Genomic DNA, 17,122 nt, shown 5'->3' with positions numbered 1-17,122 from the left:
ATGACAAATCGACACTGTTTGAAAATGACAAGAGAAAGAGGGAGGACACTACAGGATCTTCTCTGACAGTAAAGAGGATGGAGGCGTTGTTCCCCAACAGATTCATGATGAACTAAGGCTGAGTCACAAAGACCTGGACAATAACAAACAAAAACATATCCTCTTTAAATTAACAAAACTCAGAGTTCTTTAATTGGACCAAAATTTTGAGGGTGCAACATTTCTCTTAGTAATGCGTTTCAGGCATGTGAAGCATTGTGTTACGAACATGTAAGAGTGATTTGATAATAAAAGGCGACCTTCCTGTAAATGGGAAATCACATTTGTACAATCTGTGATTGCAGGAAGGAAATAATGAGGTTAATTAACTGAAAAAATTAGTAATTTTCTCATATTTTCACTGTTTTCCCTCTAATTTCAGATTGATATTAAAATAAACTACCTGTTTCCACAGACTCACTTTTTTAATGACAATTCATCACCTCAGGGTCCCACTCTGACATTGGAAAATTATGTAGTGATTAAAAAACCCAGAGCCTAAGATACAACCTCAATTTTTGATTTTTAATAAAACATTTATTAATGCCTGCACTGAGATTATATTATTATTGCTACATACTTTTTTTTGTTGGATTGATTTCCCTATACAGAGGTATTAACATTGGAGAACTGAAGTTCTGGCATCATCTAAAAATTACATTGTCAAGTCAATAATGGAATTTGTTGATGCCATCTCAAAGAATCCCACAAAGTCAGTCATTCACTAAACATCATCTCCCCATTATATTTATGGCACATATATAACTAAAGAATGAATTTCCAACAATCTTATTGATAATTAATTCAGCATTCATTCCCCAATAGAACCAATCAAAAAGTTTTGATAGAAGACATTTTGAAAATAGTTGAAGACCTCGAAAGGTGTAGCATAAAGCAGAAAACATCTCAAATGAGGATGGCTTGTTTGCGGCAGTGGCCTAGTGGTTTGGAAAAAGGCACATCAGACTGGAAGGTCGCTGGTTCAAGTCCATGGACTAATGAAATATACCTGAACCCTGGGATGGATCTGTTAGAGTGTGTTCCAAATTTCCCCTTTTGCATGTAGTGCTGTGTGTGCATGACTGTGGGATGATAAAAAAAATCTTAATCTAATCAATAGAATTACAATTTCCAAAAATAAAAAGAATCAGTACAGACTTCACAAAGCAGGGATTCATTACATTCAATGCTTGATTTTTGACTTGAATAGATCACACTATATTATTTTTGTCACAGAGGCAGGTTCTAATTTTAATTTTTTTTTTAATTTTTAATAATGTCCTATTGTTTCACCACAATTTGAAGTGCAGGGCGGTCTGTCAGTTTCGCAGCCTGCTGCTACTACACAATGTGTGACCACATTCACTTTCCATGCTCATACAGTACGTGTTTTCATTCTTCCTAAACTCCAGACACAAGCATCCACAACCCCGCTCTTGTCCCAAGATAGTGACGAGTCATAAGGACATAAATCTCCAGACCAAGTCAGTCACTACCAAGTGATTTGTAATAGACCTCATCTGTTAATTGAAATGTTTCGGGTTCTATCCCTTGAGAAAGTCCCATATAAAGGCAGTAAATTTGTTTAACTTTTTTGTATTGTGCAAGCACCTTTTCAATTATGTACAGTATGTACAAAGAAAAACGTTTTTTAGTGCCAACCTGTTGTCACTGTTTAGTACATAGTAAAATCCTTGAAAGCAGTCCACTCTTATATGAATTAAATAGTCTTAAATAAGCTTTGCTAAAAATAAACACATTATTAACAAGTGTTATCACAGTTTTTACAGTACAAAGTCTAAGTAAACATATGACATGATGAGGTTAATGAATTCACTGTTTTCCCTCTAATTTCAGATTGATATTAGAATACTACCTGTTTCCATGAACTGTGCAACAATGACAAAATATTTCAGCACAGCAATGATGATATGCTTATTTGTTAGGGGATCGTAAGCAGCACCTCTGATGACAATGGATTCATCAGGATACCAGTACCCCTCAACCCATCATACTTTTTCATTTCATCGCATGAGTGGGTAGATTAAAAAAAGCAAGAGGGCTCAAACGACCTGGTGGACTAATGTAATATCCAAAGGAGTGAGGACCATTCAATTGGGTTCAAAAGGCAAAAGGTTGTGGGCTCCACAGAAAAAAGTGAATTTTGGTGACTGGAATACTGAAGATTTGAAGACTGCCCCATCTCTCTTACAGTGACGATAGTGAGTGAGGAAGAGCATAAGGCTAAGGTGGAGTTTCAACGTGGGAAGAGCCTACATAATAAATGTGTACTAAAAAGAAGACCTGTACGAACAGATGACAGAGAAACTATAGGAACAACCTACAGAAATGTTTTTCCCTTGTAAGACTGGACATTGGCCAAAATAGCTGTAAAATGTAATGGTGTCAGGCTGCAGGGATGAGGTCCCAACTCCTCAGGTACTTAAGAGTCTCTCCTGGGAGGTACAACCAAAAAGTCGTCTTCACAGTAATGAAATGTGTAGCCTGCAAACAAATATTGGCAATAGAAATAACACCTCAGCTGACGTCCTCCAAAAGGTTTTCCTACCTACATCCAAAAGACATTCTTCTACTCTTAAGAGCTTGAGAGCATATCAAGTTTAAGAGCATATCAATATATCAGGAGCGATGCGGTGAAGACGTTTTATATCTTGATGCCACAGGCAGTATTAAGAAGAGGGAGAAGGGCTCTCCTCCATTCTATGTCTACCAACTTGTAGTCTGAAATCCAAAAAAACCCTCCTTTCCTCTACCAGTTGCCACCTGTCTCACATGTGACCACACCACAGCATCAGTGTTGTGTATTTTGGAGGCATTTCAGACAGATGTTGCTCGTAGATATGGACTCAAAGAGATGCGGACACTGATCATGGATACGTGTGATGGGTCAATGGTACTAATGCAGGCAAAATGCCATCATCATTTGCATAACACCATTGATCATTACTATAACACTGTGAATGGAACAGCCACGAAGAGAGACTATGAGTTGCCAGTTGTCAATTGCTGCCTCAGCCACATAATGGAGAATGCCAAAGAGATCTGCAGAAAGTAGTAAGCACAACCTATTATTGGATCCCAAAAAAATGTAGTTGTCTACATTACAGTAAGTAAGGAAATACTGTGGGTGAAACTCTACTTCTAGTGAGTGTATAGTGATGAATCTGCCAATGTTTCTGTATTATTCATAATACTTTTGGTGGAAACTGGACTTCTTTGCAGAGTTCCACAACGCATTGCATAAAAGTTACTTTGGGTTATAATTACACACAAGTAATGTAATATATTTAAATTCTGTCAGGTAACATATATTGGTGTCAGGTGAAAAAAAAAATGTCATGTGTTATACCAGCTGACAAAGTAAAGTTTTTTTTTTGTCTGAGAGTCAGTCAAAATCCAAATGGCACACCAGCCTGATGGAGGGGGCGGGTGAAGTGTTTTGTTCCACAAAACACTTTTAGAGTTTCAGAGGTAAACATTGCATTGCAGCCAAATCCAATACAATTGAAGTAAATTGTGACTCCTTAAAACAGAAAGAAAAAAAAAAGAAAAAAACATAACATGCCTCCATACTGCTCCTGTTGTGTTACCCAAGTGTTGATAAGCCCTGACATTCAAATTAGACTCGAAATGCCATCACTTAGCCTCCTCTGGGGCACATCCACGTGTGGTTATAGTGAGATGAACAACAAGTAACTGAGAGAGAGAAGAGAATAGGTGGTACAAGGTAAGTACAAGTGGGTCATCGTGGCAAAAGAGTATTTTAGACACTGATTTTTTGGGGTGTATGATATTAATGTCAACTGTTGCTGACTGAGATCAGTGCGTTGAAAATTTCAAGTCCCTTGATAAAAATACAGACACACCATTGATCATATATTCACTTTTAACTTCACAGGATCCAGCAATTTTGGAAAACTTTACTGTGGCGGCAGGGTTTGGTTAGGGCCCCAGCTGCTGGACGACAGGGAGGAGTGGCTCAGCCGGTGATTGAACAGCTGTACAGAATCTGTCAATGAGAGCATGCTGGTAACCTGGTTTCTTGCAGTAGGCTGAGTTCCTGAAGACGGAGCAGATGCCGGTACATGTGTGGGTCCAGAGACCCAAGTGTATTTGTGCACCTGAAAAGGCTTAAATATAGGAATTGTACATGTTCGCCTGAAAAGGCTTAAATATAGGAATTGTACATGTTCGCCTGAAAAGGCTTATAAACCCAAATAAAGGACTGCGAAACACTATTCTCTCCTCCTGTCTTTACCCGGAGTGGGCCGAGTATTCCCACAGTTACAAGGAAATGTTTTCCAAAGCTCCACTGAGCCAAACCTGATGGAGCACATTGGTAAATACATCCTTCCCTATGCTGCATCATGGACCGGGATAATGCTAGGTTTTGTTGTTCGATATCAACTACCACCCACTACTCTACTGAAGGAGTATGAAGATGCAAAAGACTTGTCCAAAGAAGGTTTGTGTATTTCTAGTGGGTTACCTTTCAGATATCTGCATGACAATTTCCACAATTAACAATTCCATTATTCAGATATGGTCTATAAATTTGAGTTTTCTTTTTCTTTGCATAATCTCTGTCTCTCTTTTGATCTATACGTGTTCTGCAAAGCTATTTCTCAATACCTCTTACTCTACATCTTTATGTAGACCTTCGGGGACTAGAAGAAAAATGGAAGAGTCGGCAGAAGAATAAGAGGGGGAGGTATGTTACAGCAATCTGCAAGCCATTGCCCCACAGAGGAGCTACTCAGAGGGTAACAGTAAATGTAATTCTGCTGCAAGTACTACTGCTAGATTAAGGGACGGTTATGATTAAGCATTAAAAAAAGTCCCATGCCCCACTGTTGAAAAAAAAAATGTTATTTTTTTTATTGCAAAATGTTATGATTTTGTAAAGAAATAAATTGAAGTGAAAATAAATACATTACTTATTATGGCAGTTATCAAAAAGCCATGGTGTCAGACCGGGAAAACACCTGGACTCAGTTATGGGAACTCATCAAAACTTTCTTTCTTTAGTGTATTTCAAAAACATTATTTTATATCTACCTTAATATTATTCCAGTGAAATGCCAACCATCAGGATGAAGACCCAGTCCTCGCTGTGCTGATCAACATCTAGTCCTCCCTCAGCGAGATGGATGCCCACCTCCACGTCCTGGAGAACTGAGACAACTCACACACACACAAATGTAACATAAAATGTTCAGTGTTCTTTTTGAAATGTCACAGTTGTTCTGTATAAATTGTACATTAAAAATACCTTAAAACCCCAAAGCCTTGTGTAATTGTGTGAAATGCTGAACCCTTTATTTTTATAATATCATTTATTTACCCCTCAGCCCTTGTCATATAGTTTGTCTATCATCATCAGTTATACAGTTGTATCATCATCCTGTGTGTACAGAATGTTTCACACTCATCATTTATTTATTAATTTATTTTAAACTTTAAATTCTTTATTCTTATTGTATAAAAAAACCTTTAATTAAACATCAGATAGGAAGTTGATGTACACTGTCATTGTGCTTGTCAACAGTGTGCTGGGAGTTTTTTTTTAACTCATTGCTACTACAGAGCACATGAAGATTATCAGTATGTACAAATACAACTGTGCATAGCAGGAATACAAATACTTAAAAGTAATTAAAAAGGAGAAAAATGTTATATGTGAAAAATAATCCATGTTCATCATCATCATCATCAGTCCATATCAAATTTATCAGAAACACAATAGGCCTATAGACTGTAATAAAGCATGTAAGAGATGAGGGGCACAGGCCATTTCAATTCCCATTTAGTTTGTCCAAGTGCCCGGCTCTATCATCAACGTAGCTATTACACGTTTTGAAATGTGATGGGGCCATTTGGTGATCCTCCATTTCCCATATTTCAATAAATTCAATCAGTATAGCAACTCATAAATACTCAGGTTAAAAAAAAAGGGCTCCCAGCATTAAAAGCCTCATACCTCTCTCTCAGTTCTCTTTGTACTATGCAACTGTTGATGTTTTTAAGCAGTTAAGTGTCTTGCTTCTCAGAAGACAAAACTTAACGGTCTTTAAAAAAGATTGAGTTCTTAGGCATCTTATTAGACTTATTAGTCTCTGAACCCACTGTGGAAGCCATGGGTCGTTGTTCTTCAGCAGCATTAAAGCGTTCGCCTGGGCTTTGACAGCATTCTCTCCAATTAAAAGACCATGGGTGCTCATGCCTGAACAGCAAATCTTTCAGTCATATAATGCTTTCTTTAGTCTATAATTTTAGAGGTCCGCAGCATGCTTGCGGGTACACATAGATATTTCAAGGTAGCATGACCTCACGCAGAACGCATGCCTGCACTCTTTCGATTATTTTAGAAGTCAGCAGCAGGCTTGCTGCTACACATGGATGGATAGTTCATGTAACAGTAGTATGACCTCCTGCAGGATGCTCACCTGCAAGCTGTAGTCAAGAATTTCAGGTCTGCAGGCAAATATCTAGTCATTTGTTATAGGGCTAACTATAGTTATATAAAAGTAACATAATGTATGGCTCACAGCAAAAACTAAATTCTGTTGATAGTAACATTTGAGATTCTTACTAGAGTATGATGTCGGATTAAAATGAGAATTAAGTATGCTATTCACCCATATACTGTAGACTCAGGAACAAAAATATGCATGAACATTATGTAAATACTACCATGTGGAGAAAAGAAAGGCAACTACATGGATACAGTCACTTCCCTCATTTAAAATACAAGACATGGGTTACATTTGTTGCTGTAATGAAAAATCCTGAAGCAGCATTTTAAGAACATATTTCTTTTATCCTACATTCATACACAAAATCCACAAATGGAAAGAAATGAGCATCCATCATCCATTATACTTCTGTAAACAAGTGAATAAAAGCTTATTTGTATTCCTCCCTTCTGATGCCAAAAGCTTGTGATATATTTTCACATTGTACTTTTGAGCAGGAGAGATCGGACGAAATATACATCCTGTCAAAGACACTAAGACATTGCATATTAGCAAATAAGCTTTGTAATAAAATACAGCTCATTTAATTGAAAGAGGAGACACATTAGTGGTGTATGCATGTCAAAAAAGCATTCTTTGTGATTGATTCACAGAAATTGCCACCACAGCGCTCATTTGACTCAGTGTACACAAAGTCAAACACTTCTTTCTGTAAGTTTAATTCAGCATCTGCAGATGGACTCACAGTACACATCACCTGAATGACTTGTACACACGAGCCAAGAACATAGGAGAATCAGTGTTCTTATAACTCACAGCCCCCTCCCATAAAGTACACAAAGGTTTTTTTTACCCTCCTGTAGTTTCACTCAGTGGAGGAGACATCCTGTCTTTACATTGTTTACATGTTTGTGGAAGACCCCTGGAATGAGACCCAAGATGTCAGATCCCAACCAGAGATACAAAGAGATGCCATGAAGTTGTGGTTCCTCGAGGCCATGAAATTAAAGTCTCTTAAGCCATCATTGTAAACCTAAGTTTTGCCAAGTTTTGGAATGTGTTATAGTTCAGAGTACGTGCTGGTCCAAGCCTATTGTCTCTATACCATTGAACGACTGTAATTTGAACAATAAGAATACACACTGGCAGTGTCTTCATGTGTCGACTGGTCAGCATACGCCACTGTCCAATATTCTAGCACAGATAGGTCCACTTTCTAAAAAGATGTGGATTGATACATTCTGTCTCCCTTACCTTGGGTAGTTCTTCTGGCTGTATGACTCATTTAGTGTGTATTGCAAACTTCATGAGACCCATGCCAACATCAAATGATGTGATTCTCAGCACAGATTACATTTAACAGTACACAAGATTACAAATTACACAATTAACAGTTTATTGTTCATGCTTGGATGTATTGCATCATAACAGGTTGCTTACATCTATTAATAATAATAAATAAATACCATGGCTGGATTTACTTACATGAATAATGAACCATATAAGTAACCTGTATAATTTCAATGGAAAGAGACAGACTAAAGGCATTTTCATACCTGAAAGGCAGGCCAAGCAAAAAAACAAGGATCATGTCTTTGTTAAACTGTATACATTTGAGTTAGTTTTGGGTTCTCATTGAAATTAGGGAGCAGACTAAAGACTAAAGCAGACTTTTGTGTGACATACATACTGTACATCCTGTCATCATCAGGTGTGTGGGCTGCATCTACTTTTACTTGACAGTAATCGGTCTGTAGATTAGCATGCATCCGACGTCAGCGTGTTGTCAATTAGGTAATTGTATCAGTTAACATTTTTGATTAAAGTGCATAAAAAAGTAGTCTTTTCATTTAAATGGAGGAAATGAATTGATCTGTTCACTTGGTGCCACTTGTATCACTGAGGATATTACTACTAACAATAAGAATGTCCATGTCATTCAAACTTATACTATATCAGAGATGAAGACTGCAAATCTGTGAGTTGCTTCCACTTCTTTTTCTTCTTCCTTATTTTGGTCTGAAAGTCTGGACCAAACAATGTAAAATCCCCCGATGAAACACATGGACATTACACACACCTAATGTTTCCTTATTCAAATTTTGGGATGCACTTTTTCCAGTGGGATCATTGTCCAGAAACTTTGTTCCAAAATTATTATGAGGAATAAATATATATAGATTTGTTATAAAGGTAAAACATGTCAATGTTATTATTACTTACTATTATTACAGCAGCATTACTGAGCAAGTGGGTAAACAGCCCTATAACCAGGGCTGTAGACCACTTAATTCAGGTTTGAGGCAAATACAAGTGTTAAAAGTTAAAGACAAGTAAAGTCAAATGGAGTCAATACTGGCTTAAAATTATAAGTAAATTATAAATAAAAAGTGCACATTCCTAGTTTGTATTATCTTTTGAACAGTACTAAATGTTAAAAATGCAGTGTTTTGTTGATCATGTCGAAGACTCACTCTGAAACATGAGCATTGCCTTTGCTATTAAAGGTTCAGTGTCTAATATCTAGTGATATCTAGTGGTGAAGTTGCATGGTGCAGCTGAACACCCCCTCACTTCACCCTCCCCTTCCAAACCTAACCCTATTGCCTTCAGTTGTCATACAGTGTTTAATTTGTTCTATCTGGGTTACTTTAAAAACATGGCGGCCTCCGTAGAGCAGACCTCCTCCCGATGTAAATATAAAGGGCCCATTCTAGGGTAAAGAACATTTTGAAACACACTAGTAAAAACATCACTAGGATCATTTCATATTCAATTTCTGCCAATAGATCCTATCACCTAAATCTTACAGACCGGCCCTTTAAATGCTTTTCTGTCAGAAACCAACAGCCGATTAACAGGAGAGAAGTCTTGATTGTCTGTTGCAGCTAAAAGGTAAATGTAAAACCAAAGTCTGAAATAAATTGGGAAGACTGAGACAGACAAGTCCAAGAAAAACTGTGAAAATGGCCAAAAGACTTTCAGATGAAAACTGGATTAGAGAACCACAGCTCTGCTTCAAATTACCAACATGGGCTTGAATCCCAGGTTGCTGACCACATTCAAGTCTCAGGAGTTGTCGAGAAAGACATTGAATCCTTACAAGTGCTAAAGGTGCTGCTCTGTCCCTGACCTGTCTACAATGTGGGAGATATGAGAACGTTTCCAGCAGGAATCAATGCAGTGTCTCATTAGACTTCCGCACAAGGCCATCACACAATATTTATCTGCGCTGTGTAATCACACAATCCCATTACAAGGAGTAAGAGTAAAGAAACAGACCGTCATCATGACAACTTAGCACGACAGTAAAAGCATTTCAGATCGGCCACAGCGCCCACAGTGTTTGCTAATTTTTTGTGGATGAAGACAAATCAGGTGAATGGTGATTCTACTCAGGGCTGGACTGTGTGTGTGTGTGTGTGTGTGTGTGTGTGTGTGTGTGTGTGTGTGTGTGTGTGTGAGTCACGCCGTGGCCATCACTGGCAACAAAACTTGGAAATGCTTTGGTAAAAGTCAGCAGGCTCTTGAAAGCCCAAGGACTAATTTCAAATAACCAAGAGCTTGTAAAGCATGCATCTGAATTCCAAGAAGTGCACAACCAGAAGTGGAACGCAATGGTTTCTGCAACAGCACTAAGGAATATTGTTGAAGCAAAGTGGAATGCACCTGCTCTAATGCCCTTTACTGAGGACCAGTTTCTCAGTGAAAAGCTAAAAGAATGGAGCCTCACACTGTCTGAAAGTCCCTCTACAAAGGTGTGTTTAACACAGACCATTCTCTTTAACAGACGCAGAGAAGGAGAGGTGGCAAGCATGCCTCTGTCTGCTTTTTTGTCAAGGGACACGTCTGACCACCATGAGGATTTGGACTGGGCACTTTCAGAAGCTGAAAAAAAGCTCTGCAGACATTTTTCCAGAATTGTCACCAGAGGAAAGCGAGGCAGAGCAGTTCCAATTCTCCTGACCCCGAACATGCTCCATGCTTTGGAACTCCTCGTTCAGCAAAGAGAGGCCTGCGGGGTTCTTAAAGACAATATTTATATGTTTGCAAGACCTGCAGCTATGTCACATGTCCGTGGCTCAGACTGCATCCGTTACTTTGCCAAGGCATGTGGTGCAAAGTGTCCCAAGGCATTGTCATCAACCAAACTGCGAAAACATGCAGCAACTCTGTCAACAGTCCTGAACATGACAGACAGACATGGATCAACTAGCCAACTTTCTTGGTCATGACATCAGGATCCACCGCAAGTTCTATAGACTACCTGACAAGACACTGCAGCTTGCAAAGATCAGTAAAATTTTACTGGCTCTTGAGAACGGGAGATTGGCTGAGTTCCATGGAAAGAATCTAGATGAGATCACAATAGATCCAAACGGTATATTTGATTTCCACTGTATTTTATGTATCAACTTTTCTTTTTGTCTGACTGTATGTATAAGCTTGTCATGTCTCCTGCAGAAAACGTTATGGGTAGCGATGAGGAAGATGAATGCAGAGAGGATGGAGATCATTCATTTGCTGTTGATGGTATGTTTCAGTAATTTCTTGTAAAAAAAAACAAAAAAACATGGTTGTTTATAAGGTACATTTCCTACTTGGATACTGATGTTTCATACTAATGTAGTATACAGTGAAAAGCATCCTCAGGGTAATACTGCAATGTAGTAGTTCTTTCAATCTGTTGAACCATGATTAAGGCTACCAGTATATGCAACATCTAACCAGTAGCTGACTTAATCTTCACTATGTAATGTGATAAAATCTCAGCTTGGTGAATGCTATGTGTTCATGTTGACCATCAGCATAAGCACTAACATTACCGCATGTTCCGCTGATTATTTTATTTAGAGTTGTCACGATACCAAAATGAGTACTCACAATACAATATTGCAGCCTTTTTTGTTAAGTACTATTTTTTTTAACTGCAACTCTAATTTTATTTATTTATTTATTTCCTAAATGTATTCTGTATGTATTTTATAGAACCATCAGCAGAGGAAATTGTTGCAGATGTGGGCAATGAAAAATCAACAGGCAAGAATCACAAAGAGCCATCAGCAGAGCATGGAGCAGTGAGTCATGTGGCACATTCCTCCAAAGGTGATTTTTTTTTTCTTTATTATTGCATTAATATCAGAAGGACACAGGAGATGAATGAAAACAGACTCCTACCACCTTTCACCCCTCAGTCTGGTGGCCCCAAGTACTGATATACCCTGAGTACTGTTAGCTCAATAACTACGACGACAACTGTACGTTTTCATGACTTTACGCGAACTTCAGCACAACAACAACTAACCATGCCCTTCCTCACTCGGAACATACAAGACATTTGCCTATGCGCAGTGGGAAATAGCACATAACAAGTACAATGGACAGGACTTTTCCTTGCTCCAGTCTTTTTGCAATGAAATTAATAATTTTGCTTCAAGCATAAGCAAACTGAAATAGCTAACATTTCTCCCCTCTACCTCCTCTCTCATATCACACGCGGGTGCTACACTGGTAACACACATCCACCCAAACTCAGACAATGGAGGACAAGAGAGGAGACCACAGATGTGTGTACTAGGCAACCATAGATATAGAATCGAATATCTCATCGGCCACTTGGCCACCATTCATCTGACTTGCTACTAAAAGAAATGAAAACAGACAGTGCTCAGGCTTTGACCATCAATAACAGGGTCCTGATTGACACAAATGAAACAAACTTTTGTCCAGTAAATATTGAATGCAACATGCAATATGATGCGAAGTAGATACAACCTCAACTAGATCATTTATTGGCTATATAATATTTAGATTTAGTTAAAAATGCAATGTATTAAAATGTATTCTGTATGTATTTTATAGAACCATCAGCAGAGGAAAATGTTGCAGATGTGGGCAATGAAAACTCAACAGGCAAGAAACACAAAGAGCCATCAGCAGATGGTGCGGTGAGTCCCATGGCACATTCCTCCAAAGGTGATTATTTTTTCTTTCTTTATTATTATTGCACTAATAGCAGAGGATTTGTAGACAGGAGATTAATGAAAAAAGGCTGCTACCATCTTTCATCCCTAGTCGAGTATCTCAAATACCAAAGCACTTATGAGGGTCTTCCCTCTGGCCTAGAATGGCATATGATCACAAGTGGTGGCTTAGATGTAGGTTTATGTCAGCTGTAAACCAGTGGACTGAGTGCTAAACATTGATCAAATCACTGAGAAAAGATGCCCCTGATCAGCCTCATAATTTCCCTTGTAATGGAACTGTAGTTTCTCCCTTATTCTGTTACTAAAACCTTTATTTTCGTCTCCTTCCTTACAGGTAGAGCTGCACAAAAACGAAGACCATGGCAGGCAGCAGAAATCAGGGCAGTAGAGAGACAAATGATTCAGTTTATTCGGTCTTCTACAGTACCAACAAAGACAGACTGTGAGAAATGTTTGAGAGCTGAAGCTGAAAGCCTCCGTAACCGAAACTGGCTGAATTTGAAATTCTATGTGTACAATAGAATTACGGCATTAAAAAAGAAAATGCACCATAAATAGTATAGTTAACATCCACCATTTCCAGCCTCGTGGGAGTAATTTTTTTTTGTTTTATGTTGTTTTTTGTTGGTTTCTCAGCAAAATGTGTGCATGTTTCCTTAAGTTGATTGGTCAAATTTGAATTGGATTTCATGGAGCCAGGTATTTAAGAGTTTTTATGACGTTACATAAGTTGTGGAACTTGTGCATGTGTAAGTTTTTATACACAAATTGTTATTGTCAAACAATTTGACTTTGACCTTGTTTAAATTAAAAAGTTATGTTGTGCAGGTCAAACTAGTTTGATTACTTGAATTCAATTGATTACTTGAATTGAATTGAAAGTACTTTATTTATCCCCGAGGGGAAATTCTGGTGATACAGCAGCAACAGAAAACAGAAATTTTAAAGCAAATATAGAAAGTGTAAACAGTGCAGTGCAGTGGGGTGGTGTTATGTATTGGCTGAGTAGTAGCAAAGTCCTTACAGGCAAATCATGTAACTTGCCAGTTATTTTAGGCAAACAAGACCAGACACTATCTTATTTTTTTCTGGATTTTATTGAGTCAAAACTTATCTTTCAGTGATCACTAGGACATTGAAACTGCATGTATGGAATCCCTGACCAATTCTGGTCGTGGAAATGTCCGGTAGTTCTGTCCAATCTTCCCTGCTGTCTTAACCGCCTTCTGGAGAGCTTGCTGTTCTGCCTTCGCACAGCTATTAAACCACACCCTATACTGTCAGGGATTCTACATGAATCTGTGCTGCAACAGTAGTAGTGAAACTCGACATTATGTGTTGTGGTTTAAATACATTTTTGTAATAAGGTTTCATCTCATCCCAAGTGCAACATGTTGGAGAATTTACTAAATTATTTGCCATTTAAGTATAAAAATAGGTCCCCACTAGTAAAATAGAAATTTGTGTGACGTATGCAAATGTATGCAAATGTTGTCCCCTGTACACAGGTTTACTCGTTTGATAGGAAGTCCCCATAAAGCATGGCTATAACAGGGGGAAAACAAAACATTGACTTTACAAAGATTTGAAGGTGTGTTTAGGCTCACTAACCAATGGCTACTCTACCTGATTTTTTTCACAGTTGTAGAACCTCTAGAAAGGGTGGTCCCCACAAGTGATGGTTAGAAACGGTGTCCCCATGACTTATGGAAACCAGTATGTGTGTGAGTGTGTGTGTGTGTGTGTGTGTGTGTGTGTGTGTGTGTGTGTGTGTGTGTGTGTGAGTGAGTTTGTTGTCTCGTTCCTCTGGCGCCACAGCACTTAGTAGAGGGCAATCAAGAAACAGAGATAAATAACTAAATGGTTAATAGCTTTTATTCTGGGGATGGAGACGGACACGTTAGAGCGATATGGAGACAGAGAGCATGATTCAGACACTGTGATAGAGAGAAAGAAGAAAAATGGTAAATAGCTCTTGCTCCGTCTTCCCCTGGTGAGATACGAGGAAACACAGTACATCAAGTTACCCACAGTAATGGAACTTCCATTTTCCTGTCATTAATTCATGCCCCTCGTTTGTGACTCACATCTCGTCTTTTGGCCTATTTTAGTAGCTTTCGTCCTGGCTACCTGTAATAAAAGCCTGAAATTACTTTTTTCAGCTGGCGGAGGACAGTTACTGTTGAAAGTGCAGTTGGAGTCTTGTATCAACAAACTGTTTATGATATGAACTGCTAATTAGTCATCAAGTAATCTTTGCTTTGAAATGGGAAATATGTTTCCATGTCTTTCTGAGCCATTAAAACATGCCCTACAGCAATATGGGTGAAATTGTGTATTTTAGGTTACTTACATGTTGCTGTCTTTGTGCCATCTGTTGTGCACAGAGTCAGATCCACAGCCATGGCTTGCAGCTAATTTCACTGGCAGAAAGAAAGAAAAAGAGTGTAAAACCAACAGCAGTAACATTTGGTGCTACCAAGAAACCAGTCAGACAGTTTTTTTTTTCATCCTACTCGTTTCAGTTTTTAATAAACCAGATAAAACAATAGCATAACAGATGCACAGTGGTAAAATCTTTTGAATTTAAAGGTCAAACCAAAAAAATCAATGTTGAACCTGATGAAGACAAATAGTTATTGAGGTGCACTTTGGATCCTTTAATTTATATATACTCAAAAGTACAACTGAACCACTAGTTTACACTAAATCATTTGTAACATATTTTTACACTTACATTTTTCCCTGGTGAAACTGTAATCTCTACAGAATCACAGATCTGCTGTTTATATCATGTACCGTAATTCACACCATCTATATTTCCCTCAGCTGCAGTGGTTGGGAACCTTAATAATAAATCAGAAGATGATTGCAATTCTGTATTAATCCTGAATATCAGTCTTGCTAACGCTCAGCACTAAACACAAAGCTGAGCTGTAATAAATGAAATTGTCATTGATTTTTTAACAATAAACCGAAGTTTTCGTCAAATGGAATTTTGACCTGATAGGGGCTAATTGAAAAGTCAGACACAGACTTTTTGACTGAAGACTTGTGAGGATGTGTGCATATGTGGAATTATATCATTAGTAAAATAAACATCCTTTTGAACATATATATAACTTAATTTCGTTGTATGTTGTACAATGACAATAAAGTTTCTATTCTATTCTATTATGTCATAAATTAACTCAAACCCCTGAATTTTTAAAAGTGCCGCTTTAGCTTTTGAAATTGGAGCCGACTTGGATCTGCGGCACTTTACCAATATCTCCACTGATGCTGTAAAACATTTCGACTGTCACTGGGCATACATCAAGTCCGCTAATCACTGCAGTGTTTATTTTTAACTGGGGTATACCCCAATAAATAAGCACGAAGGTTGAAGCACGAACTGGGCTATAAATAAGAGCGTTTGCGCGGCAGGTTGTCTGTTTAACCATGGATTCAAGGAAAAACGTGTGGATCATTGAGAGCTCCATAGTTTCACAGTTCAACAATGGGGGGGCATTCTGGCATCCCAAAGACGAGGCATGCAATTTCCTCCAGATTTTACTGGAAAGGAATGAGCATCGACATTGATGCCTGGGTATGTTCTCTGAAGTTTCTATTCTATTTTTGTTATTTCTTATGTCTTTTAACTTTTATGAAACCTATACAAAAGTTAATTGTTGAAGGTGCTGGAATGTGACAAGTGCCAGAGGGTTGGAAAACCTTTAGCAACCTCAGAGCCACTGTACGTAAAAATAATGCAAGGCTACTCACCTCAATGTCATCAATGGCAGCATATAAAGACATGTCATTTTAACAATTTTAATCATGCTCCCACTCAATGTGCAGGCACGGAAGCACTTTTCGATAGGTTGGACAAATCAACAAAACACCCCCTAGCCCCTAAAAAACATCATCAAATATCATGAATACAGCATAAGCTGAGCACAAGTCATAGACGAAATACCCCAAACAACCTTACCCTAGGGGTGTCAGACTTTAAAAAAGAAACTCAAAGAAACAAACTTACCGGCATGTCAATAGGAACCTGGGATGGGAAAACTGGCTCTTGTGCATACATCAACATAAACAATGTATGTTTTGTTGTCGTATGGACTTTGAATCTCAAAGAAAACAATGTTGCCTCCAAGAAGATATCCCAGTTGTCCTGCCTCTCATTCATTAGCTTGGTGGGGGCTCTAAGATGTGAAATGAAGCAAGATAAACCAACAATTTAGTGCATGTATCACACCTATCATGCACTGCATACAACATGCATTATTTTGGGACAACCATGTCTATAGATAATGGAAGAAATATGGCATCCCACTTCTGCTGCAGTTTTGGTCCGCAATGGAAATGCCTCAACCCATTTGGAGTAGTCTGTGGCTGTGAGAATGTACCCCAGTTTTGGGTATAGGTCTGTGGCGGTGGGGTATGGTTAGGGCGCCAACTGCTGGACAACAGGGAGGAGTGGCTCAGCCGGTGATCCGACAGCTGTGCAGAATCAGTTGATCAGACAATCAATAAGAGCATGCTGGTAACCTGGTTCTGCTCTCTCCCTTGTAGTAGGCTGGTGTCCCGAGACCGGAGCAGCGAGCAGACGTG

General features: G+C 38.5%; 1 protein-coding gene across 1 annotated transcript; it reads left to right on the top strand.

The window, feature by feature from the left end:
* The first annotated feature begins 10,695 nt into the window (after nt 1–10,695).
* On the top strand, nt 10,696–13,787 carry LOC138411454 (uncharacterized). Its single transcript, XM_069531883.1, has 5 exons — nt 10,696–10,917; nt 11,001–11,069; nt 11,526–11,642; nt 12,399–12,512; nt 12,858–13,787. The coding sequence occupies exons 1-5, from the start codon at nt 10,740–10,742 to the stop codon at nt 13,079–13,081; spliced, it is 702 nt and encodes a 233-aa protein (XP_069387984.1). The 5' UTR covers nt 10,696–10,739; the 3' UTR covers nt 13,082–13,787.
* The last annotated feature ends 3,335 nt before the right edge of the window (nt 13,788–17,122 follow it).

The sequence above is a fragment of the Paralichthys olivaceus genome, chromosome 9 (assembly GCF_024713975.1).
Source record: "Paralichthys olivaceus isolate ysfri-2021 chromosome 9, ASM2471397v2, whole genome shotgun sequence".
Lineage (NCBI taxonomy): Eukaryota > Metazoa > Chordata > Actinopteri > Pleuronectiformes > Paralichthyidae > Paralichthys > Paralichthys olivaceus.
This window is presented reverse-complemented; position numbering and strand designations above follow the sequence as displayed.